At 38.5% G+C, this 20,203-nt stretch overlaps 1 protein-coding gene across 4 annotated transcripts in view; it reads right to left on the bottom strand.

Moving 5' to 3' along the window:
- The window catches only part of RELN (reelin), a 543,089-nt gene that overhangs the window by 179,475 nt on the left and 343,411 nt on the right, over window positions 1–20,203 (bottom strand). For all 4 annotated transcript variants that reach the window (XM_058425556.1, XM_032761303.2, XM_032761302.2 and 1 more), the window contains exons 13-16: window positions 8,244–8,356; window positions 6,701–6,909; window positions 5,811–5,939; window positions 4,101–4,210 (exon numbers count right to left, since the gene is read on the bottom strand). In XM_058425556.1, coding sequence (XP_058281539.1) covers window positions 4,101–4,210; window positions 5,811–5,939; window positions 6,701–6,909; window positions 8,244–8,356 — 561 coding nt within the window. The remainder of the gene's footprint in view (window positions 1–4,100; window positions 4,211–5,810; window positions 5,940–6,700; window positions 6,910–8,243; window positions 8,357–20,203) is intronic.

A 20,203-nucleotide genomic window follows, 5' to 3' on the forward strand; every position in this document is an offset into this window, starting at 1 on the left:
TATCAGAAGAAAATAAATAATGAAGATCAGAGCAGAACTAAATGAAATAGAGACCAAAAAAAAAAAAAAATTCAAAGAATCAACCCATATGAAAAGTTGTTCTTTTAAAAGGTGAACCAAGTTGACCAATCACTAGCTAGACTAACCAAGAAAAGAAGAGAGAATATTCAAATAAGCAGAATCAAAAATGAAAAAGGAGACATTACAACTGATACCACAGAAATACAGAAGATAATCAGTGATTACTATAAACATCTTTATGTGCACAAACCAGAAAACCTAGAGAAAATGGATAAATTCCTGGAAACATACCTCCACCTAAGATTGAAGCAGGAAGAAAAAGAAACCCGGAACAGACCAATAACAAGTAGTGACACTGAATCAGTAATAAAAAATCTCTCAACAAATAAAAGCTCTCAGGATGAGACTAATTCACAGCTGAATTCTACAAGATGCACAAAGAAGAACTTGTACCAATCCTGCTAAAACTGTTCCAAAAACTGAGGAGGAAGGAATCCTTCATAACTCATTCTATGAAGTCAGTATAAACCTGATACCAAAGCCAGGCAAAGACAGAACAAAAAAGGAAAACTGCAGACCAATATCCCTCATGAATACAGATGCAAAAATCCTTAACAAAATATTAGCAAACTGAATCCAACAGCACATCTAAAAGATAATACAACATGATCAAGTGGGTTTCATTCCAGGGATGCAAGGATGGCTCAACGTATACAAATCAATAAATTTGATTCACCACATAAACAGAATTAAAAACAAAAAGCATAAAACGATCGTAATAGATGCAGAAAAGCATTTGATAAAATTCAGCATCCTTTCATGATAAAAACCCTCAACAAACTAGGTGTAGATGGAGCATACCTCAAAATAATAAAGGCCGTATATGACAAACTCAAAGCCAACATAATATGGAATGGGGAAAAAGTCAAAGCATTCCCTCTAAGAACTGGAACATGATGAGGATGCCCACTGTCACCACTCCTATTCAATATAGTACTACAAGTACTATCTAGAGCAATCAGGCAAGAGAAAGAAATAAAAGGCACCCAAATTTGAAAATATAAAGTCAAATTATCTCTGTTTGGTTATGATATGATCTTATACCTAAAAAATCCTAAAAAACTTCTCTCAAAGACTCCTAGATTTGATAAATGACTTCAGTAAAGATTCAGGATATAAAATCAATGTACAAAAATCAGGAACATTTATATATAATGATAATAAACAGAGGATAAAATCAAGACATCAATCCCATTTACAATAGCTACAAACAAAATACCTAGGAATACATTTACCCAAGAAGGTGAATGATCTCTACAAGAGAAACTATGAAACATTGATGAAAAAAAAAAAAACTGTAGGACAAAAACAAATGGAGAAACATCCTATACTCATGGATTAGAAGAACCAACATCATTAAAACGATCACACTGCCCAAAGCAATCTACAGCTTCAATGCAAATCCTATCAGAATACCAATGTCATTTTTCACAGAATTAGAAAAAACAATCCTAAAATTCATATGGAACCAAAAGAAAGTGAATAGCCAAAACAATCCTAAGCAAAAAGAACAAAGCTGGAGGCATCACATTACCTCACTTCAAATTATACTACAAGGCTATAGTAAAGAAAACTGCATGATCCTGGTATAAAAACAGACACATATATCAATGGAACAGAATAGAGAGCCCAGAATAATGCCACCTACAGAGAGCCAACTGATCTTCAACAACCTTCAAAAAAAAAAAAAAATACACTAGGGAAAGAACACACTATTCAATAAATGGTGCTGGGAAAATTGGATGGCCATTGGCAGGAGAATGAAACTGGACCCACACCTCTTACCATATAGAAAAATTAACTCAAGATGGAATAAATACTTAAATGTAAGATATGAAACTATAAAAATCCTAGAAGAAAACTGATATGGTTTGGATTTGTGTCCCTGCCGAAATCTCAAGTCAAATTGTAGTCCCCAATATTGGAGGAGGGGCCTGGTGGGAAGTGCCTGGATCATGGGGGGTGGATTTCCCCCTTGCTGTTCTTATGATAGTGAGTTCTCACAAGATTTGTTTGTTTAAAAGTGTGTAGCACCTCCCCCTTCACTCTCTCTTCCTCCTTCTCTGGCCATGGAAAACGTGCCTGCTTCCCTTTGGCCTTCTGCCATGATTGTAAGTTTCCTGAGACCTCCTAGCCATGCTTCCTGTACAGCCCAGGGAACCGTGAGACAATTTCTTTATAAATGACCCAGTCTCACGTAGTTCTTTATAGCAATGCAAGAATGGATTAATATAGAAAATCTAGGAAAAGCTCTTCTGAACACTGGCCTAGGCAAATAATTAATGACTAATACCTCAAAAGCACAGACAACAAAAACAAAAACAAAAAGACAAAGGGGCTTTAATTAAGCCCAAAGTTTCTGCACAGTAAAACAAATAATCAACAGAGTGAACAGACAACCTACAGATTGGGAGAAAATATCTGCAAACTATGCATCTGAGAAAGGACTAATATCCAGAATTAACAGTGAACTCAAACACCTCGACAAGAAAAAACATATAGTTCCATTAAAAAGTTGGCAAAGGACATGAGCAAACAGTTTTCAAAAGAAGACATACAAATGACCAACAGGCATATAAAATGCTAAACATCACTGATTATCAGAGATATGCACATTAAAACCACAATGAGATACCGTCTTACACCAATCAGAATGGGTATCATTAAAAAGTAAAAACGCAACAGATACTGGTGAGGATGTGGGGGAAAAGGAAACTTTTATACACTTTTGGTGGGAATTTAAATTAGTAAAACCTCTGGAAAACCGCATAGAGATCTCTCAAAGAATGAAAACTACAACTACCGTTTGATCCAGCAACCTCACTACTGAGTATCTACCCAAAGAAAAAGAAATCAATATATTAAAGGGAAACCTGCACTTGTATGTTTATTGCAGCACTGTTCATAATAGTAAAGTCATGGAATCCACTAAAATGCCCATTAATGGATGATTAAAGAATATGTCACACACACAAACACACCATAGAACACTACTCAGCCATGAAAAAGAATGAAATCGTGTCTTTTGCTGCAACACAGCTGAAACTGGAGGCCATCATCCTAAGTGATATTACTTAGAAAGTTGTAGACCACATGCTCTCACTTATAAGTAGGAGCTAAATAATGTGTACACATGGACATAGACAGTAGAATAATAGGCACTGGAGACTCAGAAAGGTGGGAGGGTGGAAGGGGGGTGAGGGATGATAAATTATCTTGTACTCTATTTGGGTGATAGTTACACTAAAAGTCCAGACTTCACCACTATGCAATACATTCATATACAAAACTACATTTGTACTCACTGAATCCCATAAAAATAAAAATAAAAAGAAAGACAAAAACCAAAGAGTTGGTGATTAATAACAAGTATAAGAAACGTACAGACATGCAACCCGAGAGCTTAAAATATCTTCTGTCATTGTCATAAGTGGTATTGACTTTTAAAATGATGCCAAATTTCAAAAATTCTCTTGAAAAGGAAAGAAAGATAAAAGATTTAAAAAGGTATATATCCAAGTTTTCTTTCTATACTATTTTCTGAAAAGGAGGTAAAAGTTTCACTAGTTTTTTTAGAGATGATGTTTCCTTCTGTGTATTGTCTGCATGTAAAAGAAAAGCATTCCAGATGTTGTGGTAGTTACTTAGAGAAGAATGGGTCTTATTTTAATACATACAGTATGATAAGTATTTATGTTAATTTTACACAACATTCAAAGAAAATGTTAGGATATCCCTTGTCATCAACTGTGAATTTCAGTTTCAAGGTTTTATGCATTTTTTATGTATGTTGAAACATTCTAGCATCTAATACTGCTGATTCCACTGGCTTTTTTTTTTTTTTTTCTGATTGCGCATCCCTGGGCTTCTAACAGAATGCAAAGGAGAAATGGAAGAAAGGGTGTTTAATGAATTGCAAGACCATGACTTAGAAATGTGATTAAGTCTGTGCTGACGAACAAAAGCACAGGAAGACTCTACATCAATGGCATGTGATTATGACAGGCATAAACACTAACCATTATCAATTGCCCACATGTTCCCAAGGATTGGTCCTGTTTGTCTCCAGCGAATCCTGGCGTTCCGGGTTAGTGCTGCGTTAGGAAGGGGAATTGTTATTCGGTTCCACCTGCAAGAAATTTAGCACAAAATCATCTTCACAACTATGTTCATATCTTTTGAATCTATTTTACATGCTTTTCATGCTCTAGTTTCTGTGTGCTTGGAAAAGCCCTAAAGTTTACCAATAAACTCTTTAAATTCACTTGTGGAATTTGTTTATATCTTTATTATTATTATTTTTTTTTTGAGACGGAGTCTCGCTCTGTCACCCAGGCTGGAGTTCAGTGGCGCAATCTCGGCTCACTGCAAGCTCCGCCTCCCGGGTTCACGCCATTCTCCTGCCTCAGCCTCTCCGAGTAGCTGGGACTACAGGCGCCCGCCACCACGCCCGGCTAATTTTTTGTATTTTTAGTAGAGATGGGGTTTCACCGTGGTCTCGATCTCCTGACCTCATGATCTGCCCGCCTCGGCCTCCCAAAGTGCTGGGATTACAAGCGTGAGCCACCACGCCCGGCCTGTTTATATCTTTAAAACAGACATACAACTTGTAAAAACATCCACAGCATGCCAGAGTAATGCATTTGTTATTTTATATTACTTAAAATTTGCTTAAGTTTTAATTTATTGTTAGAGACAGGGTCTTGCTCTGTTGTCCAGGCTGGAGTGCAGTGGCACAATCATAGCTCACTGCAGTCTCAAAATCCTGGGCTCAAGCTATGCTCCTGCCTCAGCCTCCTGAGTAGGTGGACTACAGAAGCATACTACCACACCCAGCTAATTTTTAATTTTTATTTCTGTAAAGACAAGGTCTCATACTATGTTGCCCACACTGGTCTCAAACTTCTGACCTCAAGAAATCCCCTTACCTTGGCCTCCCAAAGTGCTGGGATTACAGGTGTGAGTCATCATACCTAGCCAATTTGTTCTTAATAGTGAGCGATATTTAGTTTTTATATATTCTTTTAAGAAATTTTTCCATCAATACTCAGACCTTAGATATTATCTTATGCTAGGCATCTGTGCAGAGATATACTGCTAATTAGCATCAATTACTTTTTATTTTTTATTCTCCCCTAGCCCTATACACATTTAAAAGGGGATAACAAAATAATTCCCAACTTAATTTTGTCATTCTTGCAAATATTTTTACTATTCTCATAATGCTTATTCTGTAATGTGGCAAGTATTTTATATAATCATCTTTAATTCTCCTAATAACCCCCAATGAGGTATATTATATCCTTAATTATACAGAAAAAATGGAAAGTCAGGGAGAATAAATATGGTTACACAGAATGGAATCCAGGTCCAATTTCAAAACTTAACTTTCTTCAATTTTTTCTATAATGCATTTCTCTATAAGTAGTGTGACAATAAATCTTTTGGCAATAACCACAGAAATGCCATATAGAATTTAAGTTCATGCAGTCCAAAATATGTCAAGTACACAAAGAATGAATGGCCTTACAAACTGTAATTGTAATCTTGCATCCAGTTTACCAAAGATACTGTCTTTCTTTCTTTCTTTCTTTTTTTACAAGACCACTTTTAAAGAGGTTAGGTTTCTTACCTATTATGACAAAAATGCTAATTTCAGGATTACTCATTGATTTTTATTCTGCAACATGGATTCAAGTATTTCAATATCTCAGAGAGAATGTACTCACCCACTGTAGTTTTCAGAGGAGTAGACAGTGCTGTGGGGGAGGTGGGGTCCAGCACAGATCTCAGGTAAGCATTCAGTGTGAAGGAGGGACCAGGAACGCCCATGGTTGGTAGAAAACTCTAAGCTGACACTAATAAAACCAGAAAAAGCACACACAAAAGGCGGGGAGGGTAAAGATAACAAATAAAATGAAATTTTCAACTCTAGTTAAGTACATTAAACAACTGTAAAAACAGTGTAAAATTTTTTAAAGATGCTGTTTCCTAAGTGATTGTTTTCTCTTTCACTAAAGTCTGACCAGCTTTCAAAGGGCAATCAGTTAAATTACTGCTATAAACAAACTATGTTTTAAAGACAACAAATGGTAACTTGAGTTTGTGCTCTTGAGTTTGATAGGTGGCAAGGCAATTACCATGTCTCACACTGTCACTTCATCCTGTGAATGTGACACCGACAAAATTCTTAGAAAAAATATGAGCAACACTTGGGCAAGTGAAACTGAGAAGTCATAGCTCTTGAAGTGCTAATTGATTTCCATGCTTATTATTAGCAGGTCACCAGCCGACAGGAGGTCAAGCTTTTTTTCAGTTGCTTTTTTTTTTTTCTCTCTCTTAGCAATCTGTTGTAATGGATGGTTGCCACAGCACATGCAAACACCTCTGATACCTAAGATCAAGCTTTTGGAATGAAGCCATTCCTACTTGAAATCTATCCAGTCATACCCCTCATATTAATTGAAGAACTTTTCTTTTGGGAAAAGCGTGTTATTTCATTAATGAGTATTTTACTTAAAATCCAGTTAAAACTCTACCTAGAAACTACGTCTTTTTTAATAGCCAAATCTGCAAGCTCATTTTTAGTTTTGCACATTTACAAAACAGGGCTTCCTACCTGTTACCAGGCTGATGTGTTCCACATCCCAGATTGATGGAAAACTGTATCATGTGAGACATTGTAGAAGGGAGGACAGGCAAGACATGGAAAAAGTCTACAGCCCAGACATTCCTATTACGTCCTTGATGGTTCTTTTGCCTGAGACAAAATTTGGTAGCAGGAGTCTGAAGTTCAGGATTGATGACCACAGAAACCAAAGACGGAACCTTTCAAACAAAGGAGACCAGAATCACTCATAATCCTTCCTATGCTAGTCCATGTAAATTCTCCTAAATTTGACCTAGTAAACAACATGTACATAACTGCCATTTATTAAGCACCAGGAAATGTCCTTTGTGTTGCATTTGTTATTTCATGAAGAAGATGCCATCCTCAAGGAGCATTTGATTTAGTGACTCAGAATTCCTCCTGTGCATGAGGTGGGGGCCTCTGTGTGTGTGTTTGATCAGGCTCTCCCTGCCTGAAGATAAACTGATATAAGGTCTTTAAGAGTTATCTAAGCATGTGCATCCATTTTACTTAATTAGCACAAAACAAAGGCAACTTGACATTTATACTTTATCATCAGTCCTCTTTGAAAGTGGACTGGTATCACGCTAAGGGCTTTCCAAACTAGTATTGTGAAAATAGGACAGAAACAACCAGAGCCAATGAGTCAATGCATTATAACTTACAAAGCTGATTTGATAGAGGCATGAAGATGACCAGGGCAGGTGTAGTTCTACCTTGCCACTGCTGGAAATATAGTCTTTTATGAAATCCCAAATGGCATAACTTGGGTTACCCTTGCACGTGGAATGTGCTGGATATTCACTCTGGTTGTTTCCCATTCTAACCTTGATGTTTGTCTTTCTAACTTAAACCCTGAAATGCTAGATGTTAGCTGTGTTTAAGCTTTTAAAAGTACTTAGGTTACCATCAGTGCAAAGAAAAGGCTAACTAATAATGAGTATGTGGGTGTGGCCTCAACACAAACAAATCTACTTTTACAAAAAATAATTCTACACTTTATGACCAGCATCTCACATAATTTTGAAGATGTTTGCAAATAACCAGAGCTAACACCTGTTCTATATCCAAAGGGTAAAGAAAAAAGGCCAACCTCAATCGGTAGCTCTAATTAGCAAAGAAAAAAGCAAAGGTAATAATAACCTGTGCTTCTACAGTGTCTTCTACCTAGGAGATCTCAAAATGCTGGACAAATACTCATTATGACTCACAGCAAGCGCGTGAGGGGCATAATTAGAGCTACATTTAGGGTTTTCTTGGGGACAAGAATAACTGTCAGAGTATTGGGTTCTGCTTTACTGTCTGATGGACTGTAATTCACTCTTCCTTCCTGATAACTCATTTTTCATTTGTATTAGGAAAAAATATGAATGTTAAAATGTCCATTTCACTTTTAAAGAAACCTGGCGACCTCTGGCCTGCCAGAACAGGGATGTATCTTCTGTATCTAGAGTGGTCTTTGTGGTTTTGATTTGGGCTTGTCCAGGGTGGTCTGAGGTGGTCTATTTGCCACACAGACTGGCATGTATACCTTATATGAGGAATAGGAAAGGGTATCCAGTGCTATGTGCTCTTTTCTTCCTTCAATTTTTGCATACAGGATTATGTCATTTTCGTGAGAATTTCCAGGGTCACAAATTCCTCCTGCACAAAACAAAAATTTTAAGTTGCTAGTACCAACTAGCATCCATAAACATATCAAATATAGTGTTAAATTTCAGAATAAAAAATCATTATAGTACCCAGATGTCACTTAAGAATAACCCTACACAAAGGTAAACAGACTCAAGGAAATAATTTATAACGATAGTTCAAGTAGGCCATGCTAAAGATCAAAGACTTGACATTTGTGAAGGCCAAAGTAGCTATTTGCCTCATGAGATTACTCAAATAATTGTCTACTTTGAGCAGCAACTAAACGACCATGTTCTAACTCACATTAAAAAGATGTGCTCTGCTTTTTAATAAACTGTTATTTCCTTAATTTGAGGTTTTTATGACCAAAGTTCAGAACCTGTTGGTTATGGTTTTAAAACAAGGGTGATGACTTCCTGCCTCAAGGAATTCTGAAGTAGTGTTAGTCAAACTGTTGCACATAGTATCTTTAATATTTTGGCATATTATTTGTACTTTAAATGCAATTTGTTTTACATTTTTCATTTTTATATTTGGTACCTCATTTGATTGTTAGAAGGTACATAGAGTGTTTTATTCTCTATTACTCTACTTCATAGTCATGGAAAACAATATGACATTGAAGCTGAAGAGCAATTAAGATCATCCTGATGATGGCAATGAATCACAGAGCGGGTACTTGAAGCTAAGATCATGTAACTAACTAGTGGAAGAGCCAGGGGTACATGTATGTCTTCTAGCCTATTATTTTCATGACTGCATTCCATCAATAATTCTTTTTTAAATATTTTATTTTGTAGAGATGGGGTCTCCCTATGTTGCACAGGCTGGTCTTGAACTCCTGGGCTCAAGCAATCCTCCCACCTTTGTCTTCTAAAGCATTGAGATTGTAGGCATGAGCCACCACGCCCAGCCCCAGTCAATAATTCTTGCTACTGTTTGCTTCTATCAACTGTCTGCATAACCTGAATATTAAAGGATGACATGTCTAACTAGAAGCCTCTCTTAATCCACCATTATCCTTCATAATAGTACCAACCAAAATAGCTGGGACTATGGACATGTACATGTATTTCCTGGCAAATATTCTATCCCTAAGGCCCCACATTTATAACACTAACTTCTTTTTCTTTTATTATTATCTTTCTAAAAAATTCCTTCAGTTCCTAAATCAACCATCATCAATGTTAATTTTTATCTACAGGCAATTGCTGTTGCTAATACTCTCTGGTGACAGTAAAACAACATCAACATTCTAGAATAAAACTACCCTCTGAGAGTTAATCTAGTAAAATACACAAATAATGGCTGAGACTCAGTATCTGATATTAAATAAACTAAGAAGAAAGTGTCTATTGTTTGTAAATGCCTGGGTCAAACTCAACCTGAGTAATTGGGTCTGATCTTGGGGAGAAATGACTGATATGTGATATTAAGGGGGAAAGCTAGAACTGAATTAGTACAAGAAACTTCATGAACAATAGAAGGAATATTAGACAAAAGTAGATATCAGAGGGCAAGACTTTCATAGGATGTCCATACACTGGGTAGGAATAGAGAAGTCCTTAATGACCAAGGCAAATCTTGAGGATTCATTTGCAAAATGTGTCCCACAGTGGAACAGGATGCATCAGGCTATCATAGTTCTGGAACCGCTGCCATTAAAATTACTGGGTGATATATATCTTTTTTGATCCCATAAACATTGATTATTCCCTCATGCTTAGCAGGTAAATTTCCATAGTCTATTGATGAGAATTATGATTTGTTCATAAGCCTCCTCTGAGCTTAGAGCATGAGTCAGTCTCCCATATGTCAGCTCTAGGGTAATTAAGAAAACTCATTTTCTGAATCTATAAACCTGAGACTTGTACAGTTGACTGCAGTAACATCATTAAGGTCACCTATGTGGCCCACTCTGATTGGCCAGGTGTCTTCCCTATCTGACACATCTTATTTCATCTTCTGCAATGCAACAACTTTTGATGATCTAAATTAATAATTTAAATAACAGATGATTTATATTTGGCTTTGAAAATACACTATTGGAATTATGTTGTGCAAATATTCTTAACTAAATTCTCCTAGGTGAATTCTAAAATTATTTGGCATATCTGAGTATATATCAGTTGGAAGCAACCCAGGAAGTTGGCTTGATGGCAGAAAAGCTAGTGTCTGACTTGAAAACTAAGCCCTTTAAGACAAACTGGAGAAGGCTGTAGGAATCTGGGGGTGAGCCTGTTACTAGAGTTTCTAGCTGAGCCAGGGAAGGAGAGAGTTTAACAAACACATTCTCACCCCATTGGTGTGCTCCTAGAACAGCTCAGTTTATGGGATAGCAGTGAGTTACAGGGTGAAGCCGTGGTCTGAAATGTTTTACAGGTAGATCAAAATTTCCAGCTCATGACACACTGATTTTATGTTTGAGTCATTTGTGGGAAAATTGCCCAATAATTTTGTTTATTCCCAAGGAAATTTGTGGGTTTTTGTTTTGACAAAGAGTTGATGTTGCAAATGGTGGTTGGTACTGTCTGGATCAGGGTTTCTTTTGGAGCCAGACTCCTTCAGTATTATTAATAATAACATAAGGGTAAAAATGCCTACTTTTCATTAGGTACTTACTATAAACCATGCACCATGTAAAATCAAATACAAGCATTATCTCTTTTCATCTCCTAACAACATTTTCAGGTAAGAATTAATATAGATCCACTTTGCTGATAGTGAAACAGAGGCCAAGAAACGTTATATAACGTGCCCATAGTCCCAAAGTAAAGCATGTCTTTAAGGTTATTCTGTTTGACTTCAAACCTTTACTACCACTCAATAGGTAAGTCTTGGAGGATGGTTTTTGCAAAGCATTGAAATCTGGCATGCTACATATGTTAGGCACATGTAATTTGGCATATAATAAATATTTACTGGATTGGGTAATTTGAACTGAGAATGGAGAAGTCAGGTATGGTGACAATGTATATCTCATCCTAATAATGTTCACTGCTCAACAACCTGTGGAGAAAAATCTTATGATTTTGACATTTATATCATATATTCAAGCATTTCCTTACATGCTCCAGTGTTATGATAAATACAGCTACTAAAGCCATTCTAATTGATGGTCTCTGGAGAAAAAATCCACGTGAAAATGAAATTCCTATTAGAAAACAAAACTTTTAAATTGAGGATATATATATATGAGAATATATACATATAAGGATATTTATAATTATATATTAAGGATTTACCAAAAAAGGACAAAAAAGGTGAATAATCACAGGCAGTGTGGGTTTAGTGCACCATACCCAATGACGCAGGCACTGAACTATCAGTTTTCTCTAATTTCATTAATCTGTTTTCTGTAACTTCTCTGTGCTCTCTTAAGAACAGTTCATGAACTGCATCTGCCCTTCAGAGATAACTGAAACACACGTGAGAGCCACACCCAGCCCAGAATGGCAGAAAAAAAAAAGTCCTTAAGGGGCCAAGACTTTAAAATGATGACAGATTTTATCTGAAAGATTCTTCTGGGAGCAATTTATAGTTCTGTGAAGTGTCAATGACAGCAGCTTCTACAGGGAGATACGGATTCTTCTTCAGCTTCATAGCCTTTGGCACCTTGTGGAAAGGTGTGACTCAGAGGCATCTTGTACAGAAATTAAGGTTCAGGAAGATTTCAATGAAAACAAATGGGCCAGTCAGTTTTAAAATATTTTAAATAATGTTTTAAGTCATTTTTAAAGAACAATAATAGGCAGTAAACTGTGTTGTGCTGCCCTAATTGCAGTAAAAATTCAGAGAAAAGGGTACAATGTGAGCTAAAAGAGCTGGGCATATAGCAGATGCCTAGTAAATATTCGTTGGAGGAACGACAAATACATGAATGAGTTGATGTCTGTTAGGTTATTTTTTGTCTAATTCACTGCATTCTGGTTCTAAGAACAGTGCTCTATACTGGTCCTCAATGAATGTGTTGAATACGTGAATATATGAATAAAGGAAATAGACATTGAACTGAAGTTTGAAAGTTGGGCAAGTTTTCCAGAAATATACTCACAGCAGACTGATACGAACCAAGGGCAGAACATATAGTCAGGGCCTGAGAGGGAGAGAGTGTGATGTAATCCAGATTAACAATCAGTCTGATTTTCCTAAGGTACTGTATTTAGTGAGGGGCTACTTATAACTATCTCATTCTAAATCTCTTTCCATATGGCTTTATTTCCCATCAGCCAACAAAGTTTTAAAGTATTTTCTATAGGTCCAATCCTATCCTATCTATTCTGCCCTATCGTATCCTACCATACCCCATCCTACCATAACCTACCCTATCCTTACTCTACCCTATGCCACCCTACCCTATCCTATCCATCTATCCTATCCTAAAAACACCTTTCCTGGGTGCTGCTGTTTCCTCAAGATCTGGTCCCCATTTCTTTTCTTCTCTCTACTGATAAAACTCTTGAAGTAGCCGTCCTCCTCTTTCAGTGACACATTTTTATTTTTATTTTTATTTTTAACTCCATGCATTATACTTGGGCTTTCCAGGCACCACACCATTGGGGAAACTCTCTCCAAAGTCACTGGTGGCCTCTCAGCCCTTATCCTGGTTGATCTCTCTCTCTCTGTGGCATTCCTTACACTGTTGATCATCTCCCTGCCATACCCCCCGAACCACTGTCTTCCTTCCTCCCGTAGGCTCCAATGACACCTTCTGCCCACCTCTGTTTATGTTCTTTCTCAGTCTCCTTTACTACTATTTTCCCCTCTACCTATACCTAGATGAGGGTTCTCCCTAAGAATTGTTTGTCTTATGCTACCTTCTGCTTGGGAGAACATAGCAGTTCCAGCAGCTCCAGTTATCACCTGCATATGGATGATTTTCGAACCTGATTCAAATCCTGAATAGAATTTCTCCCTTCATATAGCATTCCAGAAACCTGATCTTAACATAAGTAACATCAAAATATTCTATTCCACACTTACTCTCTTATACATATATTTCTTTTCTAAACCTAGCAACCCTGCCCTAACTGATCTCTTGCCCTTTAATTTCTGATTATTTCAATCTTCCATCATACTCCTGCTAAAATTACCTTTCTAAAACACAAGTGATAATGTAATGCTGAACTAACAGGAATTTTCTGATAGCTGCATACTACCTAGAGAAAGAAAATCCAAACTCCTTAGTAGGAATTAAAGAAAATCACTACTCTGGCTCCAATTTGCTTTTCTAGTTCCATCTTACATGCTTCCACTTATCTATATTGGGAAAATCACCCAGCCCCAAACATATGACATACCTTTATTCTTGTGCCTTTTTTTCATAATGGCTTAGCTTGGAATTCTCTTCCTTATATTTAAGTCATGCCCATTATTCAAGGGTGAGTTCAAATGCCATCTCCTTCTTGAAGCTTTACCCTAATCCCTCCACTGCAATTACAGCTTCCTCTATGCTCCCATAGCATTTCATTCCATTACGGTACACTGCATTCTACCTTATAGTCAGATGGTACTTGTGGGTGGGAACTCTGATTAATTTTTATATCAATACAACAGAGATATACTGAGTCTAAATATTTATTTGGCAGGTTTGAGTGCTTTTCATACATTAGCTCATTTGACCAGCAACTCTGTGATTTAGGTGACATTATTCTCCCCATTTGTATTCTCCATATATCCTAGCTTAAGGCTCTATATTCAATAGGCACTCCTTAATGTTTTAATTGAATGAAGAGGCTTTTACTTGGGATAATGTACTTGTTTGGGCTCATTCAAATCAATTCCCCATCATAGTCAGTACTGTTTTAATTCATTGATTAATAATATGCTTTGTGATTTAGGAAGGGTGGAGCCAAGATGGCCGAATAGGAACAGCTCCGGTCTCCAGCTCCCAGCCCCAGCAACACAGAAGACTGGTGATTTCTGCATTTCTGCTTGAGGTACCGGTTTCATCTCACTAGGGAGTGCCTAACAGTGGCTGCAGGACAGACGGTGAGGCACACTGTGCGCGAGCCGAAGCAGGGCGAGGCATTGCCTCACTCGGGAAGTGCAAGGGGTCAGGGAGTTCCCTTTCCTAGTCAAAGAAAGGGGAAACAGACGGCACCTGGAATATCGGGTCAGTCCCATCCTAATACTGCGCTTCTCCAACGGGCCTAGAAAACGGCACACTAGGAGATTGTGTCCCGCACCTGGCTCGGAGGGTCCTATGCCCACGGAGTCTCGCTGATTGCTAGCACAGCAGTCTGAGATCGAGCTGCAGGGCGGCAGCGAGGCTGGGGGAGGGGCGCCCGCCATTGCCCAGGCTTGCTTAGGTAAACAAAGCAGCCAGGAAGCTCGAACTGGGTGGAGCCCACCATAGCTCAAGGAGGCCTGCCTGCCTCTGTAGGCTCCACCTCTGGGGGCAGGGCACAGACAAACAAAAACTCAGCAAAGAACCTCCACAGACTTAAATGCCCCTGTCTGACTGACAGCTTTGAAGAGAGTAGTGGTTCTCCCAGCACGCAGCTGGAGATCTGAGAACAGACAGACTGCCTCCTAAAGTGGGTCCCTCACCCCTGAGCAGCCTAACTGGGAGGCACCCCCCCAGTAGGGTCAGACTGACACCTCATTCAACTGGGTACTCCTCTGAGACAAAACTTTCAGAGGAACTATCAGACAGCTGAATTTGTGCTCTCACGAAAATCCGCTGTTCTGCAGCCACCGCTGCTGACACCCAGCCAAACAGGGTCTGGAGTGGACCTCTAGTAAACTCCAACAGACCTGCAGCTGAGGGTCCTGTCTGGTAGAAGGAAAACTAACAAACAGAAAGGACTTCAACACCAAAAACCCATCTGTACATCACCATCACCAAAGACAAAAAGTAGATAAAACCACAAAGATGGGGAAAAAACAGAGCAGAAAAACTGGAAACTCTAAACAACAGAGCACCTCTCCTCCTCCAAAGGAACGCAGTTCCTCACCAGCAACGGAACAAAGCTGGATGGAGGATGACTTTGATGAGTTGAGAGAAGAAGGCTTCAGACGATCAAACTACTCTGAGCTACGAGAGGAAATTCAAAACAATAGCAAAGAAGTTAAAAACTTTGAAAAAAAATTAGAAGGATGGATAACTAGAATAACCAATGGAGAGAAGGGCTTAAAGGAGCTGATGGAGCTGAAAGCCAAGTTTCGAGAACTACGCGAAGATTGCAGAAGCCTCAGTAGCAGATGCGATCAACTGGAAGAAAGGGTATCCCTGATGGAAGATGAAATGAATGAAATGAAGAGAGAAGGGAAGTTTAGAGAAAAAAGAATAAAAAGAAATGAACAAAGCCTCCAAGAAATTTGGGACTATGTGAAAAGACCAAACCTACGTCTGATTGGTGTACCTGAAAATGATGGGGAGAATGGAACCAAGTTGGAAAACACTCTGCAAGATATTATCCAGGAGAACTTCCCCAATCTAGCAAGGCAGGCCAACATTCAGATTCAGGAAATACAGAGAACGCCACAAAGATACTCCTCGAGAAGGGCAACTCCAAGACACATAATTGTCAGATTCACCAAAGTTGAAATGAAGGAAAAAATGTTAAGGGCAGCCAGAGAGAAAGGTCGGGTTACCCACAAAGGGAAGCCCATCAGACTAACAGCTGATCTCTCAGCAGAAACTCTACAAGCCAGAAGAGAGTGGGGGCCGATATTCAACATTCTTAAAGAAAAGAATTTTCAACCCAGAATTTCCTATCCTGCCAAACTAAGCTTCATAAGTGAAGGAGAAATAAAATACTTTACAGACAAGCAAACGCTGAGTGATTTTGTCACCACCAGGCCTGCCCTAAAAGAGCTCCTGAAGGAAGCACTAAACATGGAAAGGAACAACCGGTTCCAGCCACTGCAAAAACATGCCAAATTGTAAAGACCATCGAGGCTAGGAAGAAACTATAGCAACTAACGAGCAAAATAACCAACTAACATCATAATGACAGGATCAGATTCACACATAACAATATTAACGTTAAATGTAAATGGGCTAAATGCTCCAATCAAAAGACACAGACTGGCAAACTGGATAAGGAGTCAGGACCCATCAGTGTGCTGTATTCAGGAAACCCATCTCACGTGCAGAGACACACATAGACTCCAAATAAAGGGATGGAGGAAGATCTATCAAGCAACTGGAAAACAAAAAAAGGCAGGGGTTGCAATCCTAGTCTCTGATAAAATAGACTTTAAACCAACAAAGATCATAAGAGACAAAGAAGGCCATTACATAATGGTAAAGGGATCAATTCAACAAGAAGAGCTAAATATCCTAAATATATATGCACCCAACACAGGAGCACCCAGATTCATAAAGCAAGTCCTCAGTGACCTACAAAGGGACTTAAACTCCCACACAATAATAATGGGAGATTTTAACACCCCACTGTCAGCATTAGACAGATCAACGAGACAGAAAGTTAACAAGGATATCCAGGAATTGAACTCAGCTCTACATAAAGTGGACCTAATAGACATCTACAGAACTCTCCACCCCAAGTCAACAGAATATACATTTTTTTCAGCACCACACCACACCTATTCCAAAATTGACCACATAGTTGGAAGTAAAGCTCTCCTCAGCAAATGTAAAAGAACAGAAATTATAACAAACTGTCTCTCAGACCACAGTGCAATCAAACTAGAACTCAGGATTAAGAAACTCACTCAAAACCTCTCAACTACATGGAAACTGAACAACCTGCTCCTGAATGACTATTGGGTACATAATGAAATGAAGGCAGAAATAAAGATGTTCTTTGAAACCAACGAGAACAAAGACACAACACACCAGAATCTCTGGGACACATTCAAAGCAGTGTGTAGAGGGAAATTTATAGCACTAAATGCCCACAAGAGAAAGCAGGAAAGATCCAAAATTGACACCCTAACATCACAATTAAAAGAACTAGAAAAGCAAGAGCAAACACATTCAAAAGCTAGCAGAAGGCTAGAAATAACTAAAATCAGAGCAGAACTGAAGGAAATAGAGACACAAAAAACCCTTCAAAAAATTAATGAATCCAGGAGCTGGTTTTTTGAAAAGATCAACAAAATTGATGGACCGCTAGCAAGACTAATAAAGAAGAAAAGAGAGAAGAATCAAATAGATGCAATAAAAAACGAAAAAGGGGATATCACCACCGATCCCACAGAAATACAATCTACCATCAGAGAATACTACAAACACCTCTATGCAAATAAGCTAGAAAATCTAGAAGAAATGGATAAATTCCTCGACAAATACACCCTCCCAAGACTAAACCAGGAAGAAGTTGAATCTCTGAATAGACCAATAACAGCTTCTGAAATTGTGGCAATAATCAATAGCTTACCAACCAAAAAGAGTCCAGGACCTGATGGATTCACAGCTGAATTCTACCAGAGGTACAAGGAGGAACTGGTACCATTCCTTCTGAAAGTATTCCAATCAATAGAAAAAGAGGGAATCCTCCCTAACACATTTTATGAAGCCAGCATCATCCTGATACCAAAACCTGGCAGAGACATAACCAAAAAAGAGAATTTCAGACCAATATCCTTGATGAACATTGATGCAAAAATCCTCAATAAAATACTGGCAAACCGAATCCAGCAGCACATCAAAAAGCTTATACACCATGATCAAGTGGGCTTCATCCCTGGGATGCAAGGCTGGTTCAACATACGCAAATCAATAAATGTAATCCAGCATATAAACAGAACCAAAGACAAAAACCACATGATTATCTCAATAGATGCAGAAAAGGCCTTTGACAAAATTCAACATCTCTTCATGCTAAAAACTCTCAATAAATTAGGTATTGATGGGACGTATCTCAAAATAATAAGAGCTATATACGACAAACCCACAGCCAATATCATACTGAATGGGCAAAAACTGGAAGCATTCCCTCTGAAAACTGGCACAAGACAGGGATGCCCTCTCTCACCACTCCTTTTCAACATAGTGCTGGAAGTTCTGGCCAGAGCAATCAGGCAGGAGAAGGAAATAAAGGGTATTCAATTAGGAAAAGAGGAAGTCAAATTGTCCCTGTTTGCAGATGACATGATTGTATATCTAGAAAACCCCATTGTCTCAGCCCGAAATCTCCTTAAGCTGATTAGCAACTTCAGCAAAGTCTCAGGATACAAAATTAATGTACAAAAATCACAAGCATTCTTGTACACCAATAACAGACAAACAGAGAGCCAAATCATGAGCGAACTCCCATTCACAATTGCTTCAAAGAGAATAAAATACCTAGGAATCCAACTTACAAGGGATGTGAAGGACCTCTTCAAGGAGAACTACAAACCACTGCTCAATGAAATAAAAGAGGATACAAACAAATGGAAGAACATTCCATGCTCATGGGTTGGAAGAATCAATATCGTGAAAATGGCCATACTGCCCAAGGTCATTTATAGATTCAATGCCATCCCCATCAAGCTACCAATGACTTTCTTCACAGAATTGGAAAAAACTACTTTAAAGTTCATATGGAACCAAAAAAGAGCCCGCATCGCCAAGTCAATCCTAAGCCAAAAGAACAAAGCTGGAGGCATCACGCTACCTGACTTCAAACTATACTACAAGGCTACAGTAACCAAAACAGCGTGGTACTGGTACCACAACAGAGACATAGATCAATGGAACAGAACAGAGCCCTCAGAAATGATGCCGCATAGCTACAACTATCTGATCTTTGACAAACCTGACAAAAACAAGAAATGGGGAAAGGATTCCCTATTTAATAAATGGTGCTGGGAAAACTGGCTAGCCATATGTAGAAAGCTGCAACTGGATCCCTTCCTTACACCTTATACAAAAATTAATTCAAGATGGATTAAAGACTTATATGTTAGACCTAAAACCATTAAAATCCTACAAGAAAACCTAGGCAATACCATTCAGGACATAGGCGTGGGCAAGGACTTCATGTCTAAAACACCAAAAGCAATGGCAACAAAAGCCAAAATCGACAAATGGGATCTCATTAAACTAAAGAGCTTCTGCACAGCAAAAGAAACTATCATCAGAGTGAACAGGCAACCTACAGAATGGGAGAAAATTTTTGCAACCTACTCATCTGACAAAGGGCTAATATCCAGAATCTACAATGAACTCAAACAAATTTACAAGAAAAAAACAAACAACCCCATCAAAAAGTGGGCAGAGGACATGAACAGACACTTCTCAAAAGAAGACATTTATGCAGCCGAAAAACACATGAAGAAATGCTCATCATCACTGGCCATCAGAGAAATGCAAATCAAAACCACAGTGAGATACCATCTTACACCAGTTAGAATGGCCATCATTAAAAAATCAGGAAACAACAGGTGCTGGAGAGGATGTGGAGAAGTAGGAACACTTTTACACTGTTGGTGGGACTGTAAACTAGTTCAACCATTGTGGAAGTCAGTGTGGCGATTCCTCAGGGATCTCGAACTAGAAATACCATTTGACCCAGCCATCCCATTACTGGGTATATACCCAAAGGACTATAAATCATGCTGCTATAAAGACACATGCACACGTATGTTTATTGCGGCACTATTCACAATAGCAAAGAGTTGGAACCAACCCAAATGTCCAACAACGATAGACTGGATTAAGAAAATGTGGCACATATACACCATGGAATACTATGCAGCCATAAAAAATGATGAGTTCGTGTCCTTTGTAGGGACATGGATGAAACTGGAAAACATCATTCTCAGTAAACTATCGCAAGGACAAAAAACCAAACACCGCATGTTCTCACTCATAGGTGGGAATTGAACAATGAGAACTCATGGACACAGGAAGGGGAACATCACACTCCGGGGACTGTTGTGGGGTGGGGGGAGGGG

Source organism: Hylobates moloch, unplaced genomic scaffold (genome assembly GCF_009828535.3).
Source record: "Hylobates moloch isolate HMO894 unplaced genomic scaffold, HMol_V3 SCAFFOLD_1, whole genome shotgun sequence".
Taxonomy (NCBI): Eukaryota; Metazoa; Chordata; class Mammalia; order Primates; family Hylobatidae; genus Hylobates; species Hylobates moloch.